Source organism: Castor canadensis, chromosome X (assembly GCF_047511655.1).
Source record: "Castor canadensis chromosome X, mCasCan1.hap1v2, whole genome shotgun sequence".
Taxonomy (NCBI): domain Eukaryota; kingdom Metazoa; phylum Chordata; class Mammalia; order Rodentia; family Castoridae; genus Castor; species Castor canadensis.
In genome coordinates, this window is record NC_133405.1 from 142,720,483 (window position 1) to 142,741,710 (window position 21,228).

At 34.9% G+C, this 21,228-nt stretch overlaps 2 protein-coding genes and 1 pseudogene across 12 annotated transcripts in view; 1 reads left to right on the top strand and 2 right to left on the bottom strand.

Moving 5' to 3' along the window:
* Positions 1-15,430, top strand: part of LOC141419718 (eukaryotic translation initiation factor 2 subunit 3-like) — a 48,141-nt gene extending 32,711 nt beyond the window's left edge. For all 4 annotated transcript variants that reach the window (XM_074063188.1, XM_074063189.1, XM_074063187.1 and 1 more), the window contains 3 exons: positions 9,716-9,792; positions 11,178-12,526; positions 15,342-15,430. In XM_074063188.1, the coding sequence (XP_073919289.1) occupies positions 9,716-9,769 (54 nt within the window). In that variant the 3' untranslated portion in view covers positions 9,770-9,792; positions 11,178-12,526; positions 15,342-15,430. The remainder of the gene's footprint in view (positions 1-9,715; positions 9,793-11,177; positions 12,527-15,341) is intronic.
* LOC141410420 (ATP-dependent RNA helicase DDX3Y) overlaps positions 1-21,228 on the bottom strand; it is a 1,065,346-nt gene that overhangs the window by 949,621 nt on the left and 94,497 nt on the right. The window lies entirely within an intron of this gene.
* Positions 7,712-7,869, bottom strand: LOC141420167 (small nucleolar RNA SNORA51; annotated as a pseudogene).

Genomic DNA, 21,228 nt, shown 5'->3' on the forward strand with positions numbered 1-21,228 from the left:
ACATGTTCTCTTTATATTGTGTTTTCTCCAGTCTCCTTCTTATCCTTACTGTCCTTTTCATGCTCACCTTTTCATCAGTTACTGGTGTTTCCATTAACTGAACATCTCTTCCATATTCAGAAGGCTGACTTAATACATAGTAGATACCTAGTAATAGTTACGGAAAATTTCCTTTGTTCTAGAGTTTTTAAAATAGCTCCTGCTTCTTGCCTATTTAATTTTTGTTTTCTTTTTCCTTCTGTTCTACAGTTTTCTCAGACTCATTCTTCTGTCACACAGAGTAATGTAAATATCTTTAGTATTTAATTTGTTATATTTTTGTGTTCTTCCCTCAGTTATGAAAAATCCTTATTGTAGAGAAGTTTCTTACTCTGCTTTGTTAATTCTAGTAGAATTAGAAGTTTACAGAGTTTAATACATCTCCAACTGAAACTTAAGTAGCCAACCAGAAACTTTTTGGAAATTGAGTAAAAATATTAATGTGTACCACATGTATTTGTGAAAGCACCCAGTCAAAACAGGGAGATCAATAACTTTCTCTTTTATTCATCACTGCTCTTTACTTCAACTGACAGGACTGTTGGCAGCCAATTCAAATCTAGCCAGAATTACTGTTGTGGTAGTGATGGTTATTATTATTTTGGTACTGGGGTTTGGACTCAAGGCTTCTTTCTTGTCAGGTGTTTATTCTACCACTAGAGTCACATCCTAACCCTTTCTTCTTTGGTTTTTTTGGAGATAGGTTCTCTACTTTTTGCCCAGGTTAGCCTAGACTTCACTCCTCTTTTATTTTATGCTACCCATCATCCACTGTGATGACAGGCCTGTGCTATAAGGCCCGCTTTTTTCATCAAGATAGGTCTTGCAGACCTTTTCTGCTTGGGGTGGCCTGGAATCTCAAAGTACATGCCACTTTGTCCAGGCATTGGTTAGATGTGCTGACTTTTTGCTAGAACGGATCTTGATTTATAGACCTGTCAGTCTCACCCTTGTCAAGTAGCTAGAATTATAGGCGTGAACCACTAGTGTCTGGCAGGTTTTTTTTTTTTTTTTTTTTTTTGAGATAGGGTATCACTGTAGCCCAGGCTATACATGATCCATCTCCCCTTGTCTCCCAAGTGGTGACATTATAGGCATATGACACCAAACCTCGATTAAAGTGGCATTTAAATCAGGACGAGGTAGAAAAAAATTTTTTCTTTTATTCATTTTTTTCATACTGGAGTTTGAACTTGGTCTGGTGTTTTCTAGGCACACACTCTATACTTTCGACAAATCCCCACCGACCTTTTTTTGTTTAGTTATTTTTCAGGTAGGATCTTGCATTTTTGCCTGGGGTTGACTTTGAACTGCTTTCTACTGCCTTGATGAGAGATTTTTCCTGGTCACACAGAAATTTTGAAGGCTTTTAAAAAATATTAAGAAGTTAACATAATTAACAGTATATTAAGCATTTAAATTATAAATTGTTTTGAAGGTATTGAAAACAAGTACCCTTATGTAATAAACTATAGCATTGTGTTTCATAAGTTTGCCTCATTGTGTTTCATTTTGCCTCAAGAGGTAGAGTGCTTGCCTAGAAAGAATGAAGGCCTGAGTTCAGACACTAGTTCCACCTTAAAAAAAAAGTAATTTTTTTTTAAAAATTGTAGCAATTTTTAAATTAAATTAAATTTAATTAATTAAATTTACTACTTAAACAATTAATTAAATTGCTACTTTTAATTACAATTAATTAAATTGCTACTTTTGTAGCAATTAAATTTTTAATTGCTACAAAAGCAATTAAAGGATTGCTTAAGTACTTCCTTTTACTTTTTTCCTCAGACATGGTATGTGTGGCTTAACAAGTATATGTTTTGTTTATTTTATTTATGTGTGATTTTTTTATATTTGTGCTTTATTATTTATACTTAATTGAATAAGATTTACACTTGTTAAATATGAATTTAGTTTATTCTTACAATGTTGCCCAAGTACTCATAACAATCTTTGACAATTTTTCAGGGTGTCTGTGAGAAGAAAACTATTTTCACGAAAATACTAATTTTTCTTTTTTAAAAAACTGATACTTTTATGAATGTTGGTGCATAGTGGAGTTTTCCAGAGACTGTCTGACAAATGGCTGTTCAAAAAAATTGAAAGCAGACAGAAGATATATCTTTTTAATTGATTTTTTTAAATTCCTTTTTTTTTTTGTGAGATAGATTTTTGCTATGTTGCCTGGGCTGTCCTTGAACTCATGATTTTCCTTCCTCAGTTTCTACAGTGTTAGGATTTACAGGGGTACCATACCCATACCCAACTGTCTTCTTTTAAACCACATATTAAAGTGATTTGTAATAATATTAATTTTTTTTAATTTAGAAAATGCTTTCATTACAGATGCTGTTTATATGGTCATGATTTTTCAGTTTTAAGTGAATAAATACAATACACATCTTCAGTTGTAAAGTAGACCTAAGATAAAGTTTAAGAAAGAGCTAATTTATCCATACACTTTGTAAATACATATCCATTCTTCGGTTCAGTTAGCTTTTTAGTTTCTGTTTTGCAAATTTGAAGCAATCCTGCTGTGAACATTTGTGTTCACAAATGTTCCTGTGTTTAAGTGGAATTGATACCCTGGAAAACAATCAGAAGTGGTACAGTGTCGACAAAGCTGAGAATTGCTAAGTTCTTTCTCCAGTGGTTATTGATACTGTTGTGTATGCGCTTCTGTTGTGTATCATTACTAAAGATTTGACATATTAAAATTTTCTAGAATTTTGGGGTTAAGTGTTATCTAATAGAAGTTTTAATTTTGTTCTTAATCAGATTATTGATGAGGTTGAGCTTTCCTACCTGCGCATCTCCCAGTATATTATTGGCTGTATGAATGTCCTTTTCAGTAAATTGTTTGTGTTGGTTCTTGCTTATTTATTAATATTATTTTGTATTCTTTATAAAAATTGTTTACAAATTACATTGCAAATACCTCTTTAGTTTGTGGCTTCTTTTAAGCCTTATTTTTGATAACGTTTTGTTGAATACTACTTGAAGTAAGCTCTTTAGTGTTTTCATGAATGGCTTTTGGTTTTTGCATCCTTAAAAAACTTCTTCTCTTTTCTTATTCCCCTGTTGTTGATTGAACCCAGGACGTAGTATTCATGCTAGGCAATTACTCTGAGTTGTGAGTCCAGTCCCTTTGCCTTTTATTGTTGTTTTGCTTTGCTTTGTTTATTTTTTGGCAGTATTGGGGTTTTGAACTTGACCTCACATTTGCTAAGCAGGTATTCTAGCATTTGAACCTTGCCTCCAGCTTGTATATATATACATAAGACAATTAAATTTTTTATATATAATTTTTTTTAAAGTTTGCTGTCTTTTTAAAATAATATTTAGAATACTTACCTGAATTTTTTTCTACCGTTTTTTTCTATGACTTACTTAATCTTTCTCCCCACTCATAATGGAATACAACTCAAAGGGTACATCATATTCTCATATGTATATGTGTAATTTCAAATTCCTCGTCTTTGATGTCAAACACATGTAGATTTAACAGTTTTGGTGAATATACCTTGTCCTTCTTTTTATTCTTTTTGTGGTGCTAAAGTTGAATCCAGAGCCTTGTGCATGTTAGGTAAGCACTCTACTACTGACCTATCCTTGCATTTAGTGTGTTTTATTTCTTTGTCTTTCCATGACATTTAATTTTCATCATGGTACATATGCACTGTTTTCTATTTTGTTGCTACAAATTTATTTAATCAACTTCTTGAGAGAAGTTTTACTCTATTTTTGATATGAAATTCTGAAGCCCTAGAGATTATATCTAGGTTATAAAGCTAACAGCAAGATTTGAATTTGACCATGGGGTTCTAGAGTCTATACTCACATAGTATTATGTTGTTTAAATTCTGGTATTGTGATACCTCCAGCATTCTTCGTTTTTCTTTTTTTTTTGGTGGCACTGAGGTTTGAACTCAGAGCCTCACACTTCCTAGGTAACTCTTACTGCCAGCCTGTTTTGTGTGTGTGTGTGTGTGTGTGTGTGTGTGTGTGTGTGTGTAATGTGCATACATATATATACACACAGTTGTAGAGTATAGTGTTTCCATAGGCTGGCTGTTGTGAGTAGTGCTGCATTAAACATGAGTGTGCATGTGTGTGTCTTTATTGTATCCTGACTGACTTTTCTTTGGATATATGCCCGGGAATGGTATTGCTGGATCAAATGGTAGTTCTGTCAGTTTTCTCAGGAACCTCCACACTGCTTTCCACAGTGGTTTTATTAATTTACATTCCTACTGACGGTATCACATCCTTGCCAACATTTATTGTTTGTGTTCTTAACAATTACAGTGACATGAAATCTTAATGTGATTTTGATGACCCAGGGACATTCAGCATTTTTTCTTATCTTTACTGGCCATTTATACATCTTCCCTTGAAAAATTAGTTCCATTCAGTTCATTTGCCCATTTTTTTAATTGGGTCATTAATTTTTCAGAGGTTCATTGATCTAAATTTTTTATGTATTGTGGCTATTGTTCCTTGTCAGATGTGTAGCTGGCAAAGAATTTTCTTCATCCTGTGCCTGCCTCTTCATTCTGGCAACTGTTTTCTTTGCTGTGCAGATAGTTTCATTTGTTAATCCTTTCTCTTACTTGCTGAGCCATGGGAGTTCTTTTTAGAAAGTTATTGAGTATGCCTATATGTTCCAGAATTTTCCCCATTTCTTCCAGTATGTTCAAAGATTCCTGCCTTACACTAAAATTTGAATCAGTTTGAATTGATATTAGTACAGGGTGAAGGACAAAAACCTAATTTCAGTGGGGTTTATTGTTTATTTTCTTTGGGAGCCCTGGAGCTTGAACTTAGGGCTTGATACTTGCTAGGCAGATGTTCTACCACTTGAACCACTCTACCAGCTCTTTTTCATGTTGGGTAGTTTCAAGATGGGATCCAGAGAACTGTTTGCTCAGAGCTGACTTCAAACCCCAATCTACCTGATCTCTGCCTCCTGAATAGATAGGATTATAGGCGTGAGCCACCTTCACTTGGCAAGTTTCATTGTTCTATGTGCAGATAAAGAGTTTTCCCAGCACTATTTGTTGAAAAAGACTATCTTTTTCTCCATCATATGTTTTGGAGCCCTCTGTCAAAAATCAGATGGCTGTAGCTGTGTGTCTGTGGGTCCTGTGTTCCATTCATTGGTCTTGTCTTATTTTTGTTCCAGTACCATGCTGTTTTATTGCTATGGCTCTGTAATATAGCCTGAAGTCAGATACAATACCTCCAGCATTACTCTTGTTGCTCATTGTTGCCTTGGCTATTCGATGTTTTTTGTGCTCCTTTATGAACTTTAAGATAGATTTTTCGATCAGTTTTTGATGAGGATTGCATTAAACATGTAGATTGCTTTTGGTGGTATAGCCATTTCCATTGTACTGATTCATGATCATGGATGATCTTTCCATTTTTTAATATGTTCGTCAGTTTTTCTTTAGTGATTTATAGTTTTCATTATAGAAGTCTTTCATATCCTTTGTTAAATTTATTCCTAAGTCTTGCCCTCTCCCCCCCCCTCCCCCTGCCAAATGCTATTGTAAATGGGATTGTTTTCCATAATTCTTTTGCAGTTTGTTCATTGTTGGTATACAGAAAAGCTAGTTTTTTTGTTTTTTTGTTTTTTTAGATCTAATTGTGTCCTTCTGTTTTACTGAAAATATTTATGATGCCTAAGAGTTTTTTGTTGGATTTCTTTTTTTTTTAAGTATAAGATTATGTCATCTGTGAATAGGGATAATTTGATTTCTTCCTTTTCTATTTGAATTTCTTTTATTTCTTCCTGTCTTACTACTCTGTCTAGGAATTCCAAAACTAGGTTGAATAAGAATGGGAAGAGTGGACACACTTGACTCATTCCTCACTTTGAAAGAAATAGGTTTCAGTTTTTCTCTGTTTAGTATAATATTGACTATAGGTTGGCCTTTATTATGTTGAGGTATATTCCTTTTATTCCTATTTTCTTTGGAGCTTTTATCGTAAAATGATGTTAAATTTTGTCAGGTTTTTTTCTGCAGCTTTTGAGATTATTGTGTGGTTTTTGTCCTTGCTACTTACATTGATTTGGATATGTTGAACCAGTATTGTATCCCTGTGGGGAACTGACTTGATCATTGAGTATGATCTTTTTGGTGCGTTGTTGAATTCAGTTTGCTAGTATCTTACTGAGAAATTTTCCACCTACGTTTACTAACGAGATTGACCTGTAATCCTCCTTTTTTTTTTTGTTGCACCCTTGTCCGATTTTGGTGTGAATATAATACTAGCTTCATAGAATGAGTATGGTAATATTCATTCCCCTTATTATTTCATAGAAAAGTTTGATGAACTTTGATGTTACTTCTTTAAAGATTTTGTGGAAATTAGCAGTGAATGCATTGTCCTGGGTTTTTCTTTTGGTGCTTCAATTTCATTCTTTTCTACAGTTCTGCCTATGTGATTTATATATTCTTAGTTCAATTTTGGTTTGTCATGTGCATCTACAAATTTACCAGTTTCTTCTAGACTTTTCAGTTTTAAGTATATGTTTTCAAAGTAGTCCCTAAAGATCCTCTTTTCCCTCCTCCTTGTCAGATTGGCTAAGAGTCTGTAAGTCTTATTTATCTTTTTGAAGAACCAACTTTTTTTTTGTTGAGTCTTTGTATAGTTGGGGGAGGCTCTCTTTTCCTGATGTTGGCCCTTATTTTTATTATTCCTTTACTTCAGCTAACTTTGGGTTTAGCCTGTTCTTGCTTTTCTGGGAACTTAAATTGCATCAGAAGGTCATTTATTTGAGGTCTTTCTGTGTTTTAATGTAGGCATTCACAGCTATAAACTTTTGCCTTAGCTCTGCCTCTGCTGTATCACAGAGGTTCTGGTAGGTTATTTTTTCATTTCTGTTAGATTCCAGGAACTTTTTGATTCTAACCTTATTTCTTCAATGGGACCACTGATCATTCAACAACGTGTTGTTAAGTCTTAATGTGTTTGGTTATTTTCTGCAGTTTCTTCTGTTGACTCTTAATTTTGTTTCATTATCGTCTGACAGGATACAGAAAGTAATTTTATTTTTCTTATATTGTTAAGACTTGGTTTGTCCCCCTGAATACCTGTCTTGGAGAACACTCCAGTGGCTACTGAGAGAAATGTTTAGTGTGCTGCTACTGTATGAAATATTCTGTGGATAACCCCATTCCTTCTATGGTGTCATTTTAATTGTGAAATTTCTTTGTTGACTTTTTGTCTGAAGAACCTATCTATTGATGATAGTGGGTTATTACCGGTTCCCATCGGTGTTTTGTGGCCTGTTTGTGGTTTGAAGTGTAGCAACGTTCATTAAATGTTGGGTGTGCCAACAGTGGGCACATATCAGTAAACATTTGTTATTTCTTTTAAAGCATCTATTTAAAGATAAAGTTAGATGGTCAGAAAACAAAGATATAAATTTCACTGTGCTATTATTATAAAATTAGATGAGTAGAAAGATAGATGAAGTAAAAAAATGACTCAAGTTTTATTAAATTACTTACTGGAAAAATGAAGAACAATGTTAAAACACTGACTTGTTACTTAAGTGTTTTCTGAGGATTTCTATGTGAAAGTCATCTAGATAATGGAAGCCAGTTTAAAATATTACAGTATGTAGTGACATAGTGACAAAATACCTTTTTTCCCCCACCCTTGGGTCCCCATTCACAATATAGCCCAGGCTCAGGCCCTTGGCTGAAGTGTGTATGGGGTGGGTTTGGCTGAAGTGTGTATGGGGTGGGTTTACTTTGCCTCCTTTCTCTATGTATTCAGTGTATGAACACAATCTGTGATAAGCACCAGCAAAAAATATCTTGAGATTTTATTTCTGTAAATGAAATAGAATTATGAGATTTTTGAAGATGAAAATTAGGAAATTATGTGCATGTGTGTGTTTCTCTTTTTTTTTTTTATTTTTTATTTTGGTGTGTTGGTTCTGGGGTACCTGGGCTTGTTCTTGCTAGGCAGATCCTCTACCACTTGAGCTATGCCCCTGGCCCTTTTTTGCTTTAGTTATTTTTCATAGAAGGTTTTCTTTCTTCAGCCCAGGATCTGTCTCAGATTCTCCTGCCTGTGTCTTGTAAATAGCTGGACTTAACAGTGGGCACACCATGCTCAACTTACTTGTTGCAGTGCATTCTTTTCACACTGGCTGGCATGGAACTACAGTCTTCCCATATATGTAGGTGCACTACACCCTACAAATGTGTTCGTCTTTTAAAAATGAAATTTAGCTATAATCGTAACAGTATACTACTTCTCTGAAACTCCACCCCCCCACCCAATAAAAAAATGCAAGTGAGAAGTTATATTTGGCATAGTTTTTCTGACAAGAATTATGATAGCACAGAACAGTAAGTAATTTCACATATTTGAGCTACATTGTGCAGTTATTTATTCAAGAAATTTGACAATTTTCTAAGATCTTTTGTCGTGTTTCTTTTGGTTTTTTGTGGTACTGGAATTGAACCCAGGGATTCAAGCTTGCTAGGCATGTGTTACACCACTTGATATTCTTCTTCTTTGTATTGTTTTGCGATAACGTCTTAACTTTGCCAGGGTTGGCTTCTAACTCTTGGTGTTTCTGCCTCCAAAGTACCTGAGATTACAGGCCTGCTTTACAGGCCTAACAGGTTTTTCTGATCTTGATGTTCACCTACTTCTGTTTTGGGAAAAAAGCTCTCCTTTTATTATTGTTATGAATCTTTCTCTAGTTGTAATTGGTGGGCCAGAGAAATCTGTGTGTAAGTCAGCGGTTATGGCTGTGGTCATGCATTTCTTTTTTAAGTCTTACCCACCTCACTGTTTTAGGCAACACGGGGAGTTGAATTCAAGCCTGGACTTGGAAAGTGGGGACACTTTGAGCCATGCCTCCAGTCCTGTTTAGTTTTGTTATTTTAAAAATAGGATCTTTATGTTCAAGCTGGTTGGGATCACAGTCCTCCTGCTTATGCTTCCTGGCTAGTGTGCACCACTACACCCAGAGTATTTTGGGATGAAATGGGATCTTGCAAACTTTTTGCCTAAGGAGGTCTCAAACCTCCATCCTTCTGGTGTAAACCACCTCATCACATTTATGTTTCACCTTATAATGTAATTACATTGTATTTTCTTTATCTTTTTTATCAGTTAGACTAGCATAAACAATGTGTTGTAAGGAACCAGTTACAGTTTGAGGGAGGAATGTTCAGTATTTTCAAACAGGATGAGCTTTTAATTCCCTGGTGAGTACATGTTACTTTAGAAAGTACTGGTGTGCTAAATATGTTTACTGATAGAATTTTTGCTTTCTTTTACAACCTTTGTTTAGACTATTTGAGGTTTAGACATACAGATAAGGTAAAAAAAGCTATTAAGGTATTATGCTATCATTAAAATTAGAGTAAAAGATATAGATTAAAAAGTAATATAATTGAAAAGTATTTAAGAAATATACTTCATTAAATCCCCACATGATGATACACAGTTTTCGGGACAGAGTAAAGACTTGATTGTTTTGCCAAACTAAATAAAAAAAAACAAAGGTTTTTCTGTCTATGCACTACTGGCTGTGTATCCTTGAGCCTGTTAAGTTTCACTTTTTTAAAAATTGAAATGAGATTGCATTATATCTACAGTTAATTAAGAGGAAAATTAAATGATAATTTATCCACAGGGCTTATTAACAACTATCAAATTATCGATACCAATTTTTTTGATGAAAGAATAGCTGAAAATAGACATGGATACAAGGTAAAAGACCTAACATTGGACTAATTCTGATTTTGTTAAAGAAATTAATAAACACCATACTTCGAAATCTAATGCATGTTTACTATGCTTATAGAAATTTAAGAGAACCTAAATAAAAGAGTGACTGTTGTGTGAGGAAATTAATATTGTTAAGATGTTCCATACACATCCTGTGGGAGCTCATTAAAAAGAAATTTAAATGTGTATATGGTTGACAAGAGGTCAATAACATATAACAATAATTCTTTAAAATCAGTAAGGTATCTACATATGATGATAAATACCTGTAATTCTACCACTGAAGCAGGAAGATATACCTGTAATTCTACCACTGAAGCAGGAAGATTGTTAAGTTTTAAGTCATCTCAAAACACTGAAAGGTGGTTTAGGTCTGTAATATCAGTTACTTGTAATACATGAGGTCTGGAGATGATGATCTAATCGAGGTTCAAGGCCAGCCCCTGACTAAAAGTTAGCAAGTCCCCATTTCAGTAACATGTCTGAAACCCAGCCGCTATGGTGCTTAGATAGAGAATCATGGTTTGAGGCTGTCCTGGGCAAAAACAAGACCCTATTTGAAAAACAACAAAAGAAAAGGCTGGAGAAGTAACTCAAGTGGCAGAGCAGTGCCTACCAAGTTCAAACCCTATTAGTGCCCCCTCAAAAAACTGAAGAAAAAATTAACATAAAACTCAGAGATTTACCATTCTGAGTGAGGTTAGCCTGGCCCAAAAGACCAAAAATCGTATGTTCTCCCTCATATGCGGACATTAGATTAAGGGCAAACACAACAATGGGACTGGACTTTGAGCACATGATAAAAGCGAGAGCACACAAAGGAGGGGTGAGGATAGGTAAGACACCTAAAAAATTATCTAGCATTTGTTGCCCTTAACGCAGAGAAACTAAAGCAAATACCTTAAAAGCAACTGAGGCCAATAGGAAAAGGGGACCAGGAACTAGAAAAAAGGTTAGATCAAAAGGAATTAACCTAGAAGGTAACACACATGCACAGGAAATTAATGTGAGTCAACTTCCTGTATCCTTATCTCAACCAGCAAAAACACTTGTTGTTCCTTCCTATTATTGCTTATATGCTCTCTTCAACAAAATTAGAGATAAGGGCAAAATAGTTTCTGCTGGGTATTGAGGGGGTGGGGGAGAGAGGGAGGGGGTGGAGTGGGTGGTAAGGGAGGGGGTGGGGGCAGGGGGGAGAAATAACCCAAGCATTGTATGTACATATGAATAATAAAACAATTAAAAAAAATAAAAAAATAAACTCAGAGATTTGCAAAATGCATAAAGGTCAATTTTGGAAAATTAGTTCAGAATAAGTTTTTTTTTTTTTTTTTTTTTAGTAAAATTGATGCATTGCTAATTTCCAGGGTTAACCAAGATTTGGAGAAATTGCTAATTTCCAGGGTTAACCAAGATTTGGAGAAAAGAGGCACTCTCTCATTACTGGTAAAGATGCATCAATTTCCAGGTCCCTTTTGTAGAGAACATCTTAGTGGTATCTATGAAATTTTTACATATGCAAAATACTGTTATTTATTTGACTTCTTTCACATTTCTTACAGATACATGAACAAGAAAAACAAAAGCTATGTGGTAGGCTTAGTTCAGCAGTGCATAAAAAGATGTTGAGAAAAATGAACCAATTTTCTATCTCACATTTTGAACTTGTATAAATAAGTTTTGATGTCGCTATACTCAATCCTGCATTGACTTAAGACCAGATTACAGAAATGACCAACTATACTTGAGTCTGAAATAGAATCCTAGATTTTTCTTTTCTTAAAACTGCAGCTGGAATTTGCAAAAGTGAATTCTTGACAGGTATCTCATCCTCTTAATTTTTATTGTCTGTGTCATGGAACTTAGAACTGGAGGAGTGAGTTTTAAACTGATTTTAAGTGCAAAATTAAAACACCGAGGGGGGAAAAAAAAAGATTTCCAGAGCAATTGTTAACTAGTGTGAACCACGTTGTTTTTTAGATTTCAGACTCTTTGGATTATTCTATTTATTTCTCTTCAGATTTAGCTGATCTCTCTACTTGATTTCTGCTGCAGAGGTGTAGCAGTTTCATTTAAATCATCAGAGCATGTTCTTTCACTTTTATTACAATTATTGGTACGTTTTTGGAGCCTGTTTCACTTAAATGCATGGTTTCTTTCTGATTGGGGCAGTTTTAGCTCAAGAAAGGTTAGTTTAAAAATATATGTACATATATAGATAAACAGTAATATAAATTGTTCTGGAGTATAGAACCTTCACTTTTTTTTGCCTGTTGTAAGTCCCACCCCTATGCTGGTGACAAATTCAGGCCCAGAGCAAATTATGTACTCTGCTACTACCCTAGATCCTAGATCAATTTTTATGATGATGAAATAGGAAAATAAGCAGTCACATGTACTATTCAGCTCACTAATTGATCATATTAGTAAAGAAGAACAAAAAGGAGAGGTGGGCAGACTCACTTTGGAATATACATTAAGAAATGGACATGATATGACATAGCTGACCCTTGTTTTAAGTTGCTATCTTTACTGAATAGAATCCTAAAACTTGTAGCTGTTAGTGGTTTTTTATTTGCTTTAGCTTTGTCCTTTTTATTGCACAATTTAGAATAAAGTTCTAATTTAGTTATCTGTAATGACGTACTTTTAGATACATGAACAAGCTGCTTTTGCCACATCTTAAGACGCTGATACCAGCAGCATCTTCCTGCAGGTAATACTTGTGCAGTTGTCAGCCATACTAATGAAAAACAGGCATTATTAATGGCAAATACCCAAGCTTCATTTTTTTAGAGACCTCACCTTCCAGAAAATGTGAGAATGTTGAGAGTCAAAATAGAGTGAGAAGGAAGCACTTAAGACTTATTTGAGTCATTACTCAACTTACAATGCAAAATTGAATAATAACAGTAAGTGATGGTTGTGGGATAATATTGTAGAGCCCCTGGAATTTAGAGAACTTCATGTGTTTTCTGTGCATCATTTGGGAGAACTAATCTACCTACAGATTCTAGGGCTGCCTTTCTGCTACCTAGCACCAGCTCTCACTCGATACCTGTGAAAATGGAGGAAAGAAAGTAAATTTTAGAAGTTAGAGATAGTGAAATAATGAAGCTGAAAATGGGTGGTGATGAAGAAAGTAAAAGAGAAATTATGAGGAAGGAATCAGCAAGATTTGGCAACCCAATGACAGGAAAGAAAGAAAAAACCAATTTACTCTGGTGGGAGAAAGCTAGGTTTCAGTTAGGTAAAAACTCAGCAGTCTGTTAAAAATGTTAGGACTTTCCCTGAATGTGATTTTAGGATCATTGTCATAAACCTGGTAGTTAAAAACATGAGAATAAACAAGAAAGTAGAAAAAAGAGGGCAAAGTTATAGTAGCCATCAGAATCAGGGAAACAGAACTAGAATATCACTTCCAAGAAGTGGAAAGAGTTTCAGAGTTGAAGGAACTGATAAGCCTGAGGATGAATACCTAAAACAGGAAAGTTATTCCACACATTGAATTTTTTTTCTTTCCTTTACATATTGCCACCCGACCCCTGCTTCTCTCTTTCTCTACTGTTTTGTTTTTGAGATACAGTCTTACTATGTATCTAGATTGGGCCTTGGCTTTAAATTTGCTGTGCAGGCCAAGCTGACTTGAAACTCTCCAATCTCCTTAATGCTATTATTACAGATAATAGTATCTCTGGCTAAATTTTTATTCAAATGAGATTGTATTTTGCAGAGAAATTGGAATAACAACTCAATCACATCAGTTGATATAAATATGTATTTTTTAATATGCTGAGATTAATTTGAGTTTATCCTTTTAGAACTACATTTTTAAAGAGGGAATGTATTTACATACCACAGGTAGTTTTGAATTGAGGGAAGAGTGAGAACTTACTAGAGCGTATATCCTTCCCTTTTTTTGTGGCTGGCAAAATATTAATGCCCTTGTTATGTGATACAGTTTGAATGTCATAAAACAGTATTTCTTTTATTTTTTAAAAACGTACTGTTTCTTGCAAATGAACAGAATTTGCCACAGTATTGACATGCTGAAAATCCTTTATTATTTTTAAGTTACAGTTGAGTTTATCACTTACATGTTTCCTTAAGGACTTTATCAGAACATATGTTTAAAAATAAAATAAGGCAAGAAGGATAAAAGTAGTTGGGAATTCAGAGGAGAAAGAGAGTATTTCTAGAATATTATGTGCAAACCCTACAGGATTTTAAATCCAAACTTCTTACTTATATTTTGGTGCTCTATTGATTGAGCCTTGCCTCTAGTCCATTTACTCTGGCTGTTATGGAAATGAGGTCTTTTGAACTGTTTGCCTGGGCTGGCCTGGAACTATGATCCTTCTGATCTCAGCTTCCCAAGTAGGTAGGATTACAGTTGTAAGCCAGCATTTCCCAGCTTTTAATATTTTTGTTGGTAAACTGACTAAATTTTCTAAATCGTGTTTGGAGAATAACCTGTTCGTTGTAGTTTTAGACACTAGGAAAGAAAGTGACTCTGATGGTTCCAGATGTGTTAATAAAAATAAGATTTTTATTACTGTTTTATTGTCAAATATAAATGTTTATTTACTAGTTTATTGCTGTTATCAGTTCAGTTATGACCCGAACAGTGAATGAAAAAAATACACACACACATTCACTTGTACATAGATATTGTTTGTAATCGGAAGATCAGTTAAGAGAGGTCAGTGATAATATAAAAATTTTTAAACAGTGTCTTCTTAGTGATTTTTTTAAGGAATTTTGGTTTTTTTACCATCTTGTAATTAAGAGATATCAAGATTGTGGACTGTTTTAAATACATAGATGTAATGAAGTTTTGCAGAAATTCCCTTAATAATCTTGAAAACAGGTTTTAGTTGGTTCTAAATAATTATGGGGCTATTGATAAGAAGTGGCAATAACCTTGGTGTATGAAATGTTTAAGCCCTAGCATAGTGAAAATTTAAAAAAAAAAAAAAAGGGATAGAGAGGAAGGAAGTAGGGATGGAGAAAGGAAGAAAAGAGGGATTGAGAGAGGAAAGAAAGAAGGAAGAAAGGGAAGACCCTCTGTTTATTGGGTTCCAGTGATTCATGTCTGTAACTCTTAAGTACTTGGGAAGGCTGAGATCAGAAAGATCAAGGTTTGAGGCCAGTCCTGGCAAATACTTCCTGAGACCGCATGTCTAAAATCACCAGGACAAAATGGAGTAGAGGTGTGGCTCAGCTGTTGTAATTGTGAAGTCCAGAGTTCAGACCAGACCCCAATCCCACCAAAAAAAAAGGAAAAGAAAAGAAAACCTAAAGCATTTACTCTCAGAAAAATAAAACAAATAAAACCAAAGCATGGTTACCTTCTTTCATTTAGCTGACCATTTTTGGTGGTACTTGCCCATATATTACTAGAGTCAGTTCCTTATTTCTCATTGACAGGTTTTTGATAAATAATTTGGCATTTCTGAAATGTTAGTAAACACACTTTAAAATGTGATATTAAAAAATGAATGTTTGGTATACTTTATTTCCTGGTTTAGGAGCTGTGATTAATGAACATTAAAGGCCATGGAAGAAGATGAATTTGAATTACAACCACAAGAACCAAACACGTTTTTTGATGGAATAGGTATAACTGTTTCTTTGGTTGTTCTACTTCTGACCTACCAGAGTTGGAGTTGTTTATCCAAAGGATGAATTATCAGATCTGGTATTTATTCATACTTAGATTCCTTGCCAAAAATCTCATAGCCAACTCACTCCTGTTACACTGTCAGCTTTTAAACTCTTACTGTTAACTTGTTTCTTATTTTCCCAGTCATACATTAATGTCCTGTTCTCACTCTGAAAAATATTTTGTAATTTTATTAGTTTTCTTTTGTTTCACTTTTTAAAATTTTGCCCCAGTTGTGTATTTCTACAATCCAGTGACCTAAAAGGTAAATTTATCTCAGAATTCTATAAATCAGAAGGACAAATACTACGGCTCAGGTAGATTCTCTGTGGAGTTTCACAGGGTCAAAATGAAGATTTCTGTGTTAACTTCCTATAAATCTTCAGGGAAAAGGAAAGAAAACACTTCTAACAATATTCATACTTTTCCCTAAATTTAATTCTTTATGGTTATGAGATTTAAGTTCTTGTTTCCCTTCAGTTTATCAGCCAGGATTTTTTTTTAAACATTTTTTTATTGTTGTCCTCGGTGCAGATACATTGTGCCATTTACAAAGGTTCTTACAATATACCAAATATATCATACTTGAATTCACCCGCTCTACCATTCTTCATTTCCAGTTCTCCCCCATAAAGTAGGATTTTGTTGCTTGTTTTGTTGCCCACTTTGTTTCTCATCCTTTGTAACAGTGAGTTGTGCAGTTTCCCTCATGCTCTGAATCCTCCTCACCTTCCTTTCCATCAGATCTTTTTTTATTAAGGTAATGAGTCAAATGATTGAGTACATGCCCACAAGCACTATGTAGGCACTGACTTGACTCATCAGTACTGCCAAAACAGATCTTACTCACGTCAGAAAAATACTCCTAAGAACTCATGATTATCCCCACTTAAGTAATTCAGCATAATTTCCCAACCTTATGCTTAAGTTCATACTCTTAATTACATTTGCAGAATTTGCTTTGCTGTATTTTAATGATTTGGAGTATGGTCATTTTGGGGGAATCATTATGTCTTCATTCTGGTCCTCAAACATTTGTGGCCCTCTCAAAAGTAGACTATAGTCTCCCTTTCCCAATGTTCCAAGTCCAGAAATCTCATCTGAAATTCAGCAGTGCAGAAATCTCAAATAGCATCTTAAACCATGTGCTTATGATTTTGTGGGTATTAAGTACAACTTCTGGGACACAGTTTCTTTTTATCTATTGATACATAGCCTCAAGAAGCAAGTTTTAGGATAGTTGAGGACATTCTGTCACAGTTAAATAGAAGGTAAAATTGGTTACTACTTTAAAGAAATATTAAAATCCAGCTTGACAAAAATTCCATTATGTTTCAAGACCTTAGAATAGTTCTTTGTTCCCTGTGACTTCACCCTCTGAATCTCCTTTACTTTTATTCATCAGACATTGGCAGCTGAATAATATTACCAGCTTCTTTCCTGCCTAGGGTTTGGGTGTCCAAGAGTCATATGTTTTCTCTGCCCACTTCAATCTACATCAGTGCACCCAATTTCATCGACCATACTCTAAAGGACCTAAAATCATATACAGACTCCAACAGAGTGATAGTGTGAAACATTAATATCCCCTATCACCAACAGATAGGTCATCCAAACAAAAAATCAATAAAGAAACTCTAGAACTAAATCACACAGTAGATCAAACAGACCTGCTGATGTCTCACACAGTAGATCAAACAGACCTGCTGATGTCTACAGAATATTTCATCCAACTTCCACACAATATACATTCTTCTCAGCAGCCCATGGAACCTTCTTGGATATGATCCAAAATTGATCATATCTTTGGGCACAAAGCAAGCCTCAGTAAATATAAGAAAATAAAAATAATTCTGTGCATTCTATCTGATCACAACGCATTAAACTAGAACCCAACAACAAAAATAACAGCAGAAAATATGCAAACAATTGGAAGCTGAACAACACATTGCTCAATGATCAGTGGGTCATTGATGAAATAAAAGAGGAAATTAAAAGGTTCCTGGAAGTTAATGAAAATGAAAACATGACCTACCAGAACCTATGGGACACAGCAAAGGCAGTCCTGAGAGGAAAGTTTATAGCCATGAGTGCATATATTAAAAGGACAGGAAGATCTCAAATCAATGACCTAATGCTACATCTCAAACGCCTAGAAAAACAAGAATAAACAAGTCCCAAAACAAACAGGACAGAAAATATTTCTTATTTTTATTGTTGAAATAGAAACAACAATAACCACAACAACAACAACAAAAAATACAAAGAATCACAGAAACAAAAAGCTAGTTCTTTGAATATATAAACAATATTGACAGACCCCTGGCAAACCTGACTAAAATGAGGAGGAAAAAAAAACCCAAATCAGTAAAATCAGAAATGCAAAAGAGCAGATAACAACAAATACCACAAAATCCAGGAAATCATCAGAGACTACTTTGACAAACTGTATTCTAATAAATTTGAAAATCTTGAAGAAATGGACAAATTTCTACATACTTATGACCATCCAAAACTGAACCAAGAGGGTATTAATCACCTGATCTATAACACAAAATGAAATTGAAGCAGCAATAAAGAGTCTCCCAAAAAAGAAAAGTCCAGGACCTAAAGGATTCTCTGCTGAATTCTATCAGACCATTAAACAAGAACTAATACCAAGTCTCCTTAAACTTTTCCATGAAATAGAAAAGGAAGGCACACTGCCTAACTCATTTTATGAAGCCAGTATTACAATCATCCCAAAACCAGGCAAAGACACCTTCAAAAAGGAGAGCTATAGGCCAATCTCCTTAACGAACACCGATGAGAAAATCCTCAATAAAATAATGGGAAACCGAATCCAACAACATAAAAGAAAGATCATTCACCGTGACCAAGTTGGCTTCATCCCAGGAATTCAGGGGTGGTTCAATATACGCAAATTTATAAGTGTTAAACAGCACATCAATAGAAGCAAAGACAAAAACTACTTGATCATCTCAATAGATGCAGAAAAAGCGTTTGATAAGATCCAACACCATTTCATGATAAAAGCTCTAAGAAAACTAAGAATAGAAGGAAAGTACCTCAACATTATAAAAGCTATATATGACAAACCTACAGCCAGCATTATTCTTAATGGAGAAAAACTGAAACCATTCCCTCTAAAATCAGGAACTAGACAAGGATGCCCACTATCTCCACTCCTATTCAACATAGTACTGGAATTCCTAGCCAGAGCAATTAGGCAAGAAGAAGAAATAAAAGGAATACAAACAGGTACAGAAACTGTCAAAACAAACCTATCTGCAGATGACATGATTCTAGATCTTAAAGACCCAAAAAACTCTACCCAAAAACTCCTACAGCAAACAGCTACAGCAACGTGGCAGGATACAAAATCAACTTACAAAAATCATTAGCTTTTCTACACACCAAAAACAAACAAACTGAGAAAGAATATATGGAAACAAATCCATTTACAAAAACCTCAAAAAAAAAATCTATCAAATACCTAGGAGTAAGCTTAACAAAGGATGTGAATGACCTCCATAAAAACTACAAACCTTTGAAGAAAGAGATCAAGGAAGACTACACAGAAAGTGAAGAGATATCCCATGCTCATGGACTGGTAGAATCAACATAGTAAAAATGGCTATACTACCAAAAGCAATCTACATGATCAATACAATTCCCATCAAAATCCCAGTGACACTCATCACAGAGATTGAAAAATCTACCCTAAAGTTTATTTGGTAACACAAGACCCTGCAAATAGTCAAGGCAATACTCAGCAAAAAGAGCAATGCTGAAGGTATCACAATACCTGATTTCAAACTATATTACAAAGCAATAGCAATAAAAATAGCATGGCACTGGCACAAAAACAGACATGAAGACCAGTGGAACAGAATAGAGGACCCAGATATGAATCCACACAGGTGTGCCCACCTTATTTTTTCACAAAGGTGCCAAAAACATACAATGGTGAAAAGACAGCCTTTTCAACAAATGTTGCTGGGAAAAGTGGTTATCTACCTGCAAAAAGCTGAAACTAGACACGTTTATCACCCTGTACTAGTATCAACTAAAGATGGATCAAGGACCTTAATATCAGACCCGAAACTCTGAAGTTAGTACAGGAGAGAGAAGGGAATATTCTGGAAGCAGTAGGTATAGGCAAGGACTTCCTCAATAGAACCCCAGCAGCTCAGCAACTAAGAGAAAGGATGAACAAATGGGACTTCATAAAATTAAAAGCTTCTGCACAACAAAAGAAATGGTCTCTAAACTGAAGAGACCACTCACAGAGTGGGAGACAATATTTGCCAGCTACACATCAGACAAAGGACTGATAACCAGAATATACAGGGAGTTCAAAAAACTAAACATTCCCAAAAGCAATGAACCAATAAAGAAATAGGCAACTAAACTGAACAGAATTTCTCAAAAGAAGAAATTCAAATAGCTAAAAAAACACATGAAAAAATGTTCACCATCTCTGGCCATAAAGGAAATGCAAATCAAAACCACACTAAGATGTCATTTCACCCCTGTTAGAATAGCCATCATCAAAAACACCACCAACAGTTGTTGGCAAGGATGTGGAGAAAAAGAAACTCTCATTCATTGCTGGTGGGATACAAGCTAGTGTAACTACTCTGGAAAAAAATTTGGAGGATTCTTAAAAATCTAAAACATAGACCTGCCATATGATCTAGCAATCCCACTCCTGGGGATATTCCCAAAGGAATTCAACACAAGTTACTCCAAAGGCACCTGCACACCCATGTTTATCGCAACACTATTCAGAATAGCCAAGTTATGGAAACAGCCAAGATGTCCTACTACTGACAAATGGATTAAGAAAATGTGGTATTTAGTGGGTGGTAAGGGAGGGGGTGGGGGCAGGGGGGAGAAATGAACCAAGCCTTGTATGCACATATGAATAATAAAAGAAAAATGAAAAAAAAAAAAAAAGAAAATGTGGTATTTATACACAATGGAGTTTTACTCAGCCATGAAGAAGAATGAAATCTTATCATTCTCAAGTAAATGGATAGAACTGGAGAACGTCATCCTGAGTGAGGTTAGCCAGGCTCAGAACACCAAAAATCGTATGTTCTCCCTCATATGTGGACTTTAGATCTAGGACAAATACAGCAATGTTGGTGGACTAGGGTCACATGACAATGAGAGAGCACATACGGGAGGTATGGGGATAGGTAGGAAACCCAAAACTTCAAGTTGTTTGATATCCCCACGGCAGAGGAGCTAATATAGTAACCTTAAAACGACAGAAGTGAATATGGGAAGATGATCAGGAAGTAGTGAATAGGTCAGGTAGAGATGAATCAATTTGGGCTGTAAAACACTTGTGCACGGAAGCAATGCTAGGAATCTCTCTATATACTTATCCTTATCTCAGCTAGCAAAAATGCTATGTCTTTCTTATTATTGCTTATGTCTACTCTTCAAGAGAATTGGAGAAAAGCGCAGAACAGGTTCTGCCTGTAAGCGAGTGAGGTGGAGGGGAGAGGGAGGAGGTAGGGGGCAGGGGGAGAAATGACCCAAACAATGGGTCAGATATGAATAAATGAGTTTTTAAAAAAAGAATATTATAAAGATTACCCAGATGATACAATATATGAATAATGAAATTATAAACTGATAGTAATATAATATAATATAATAATAGTAATATAATATAATATAATATAATATAATAGTTCCAGGCCAGCCTAGGCAAATAGTTCACGAGACCCTATCTC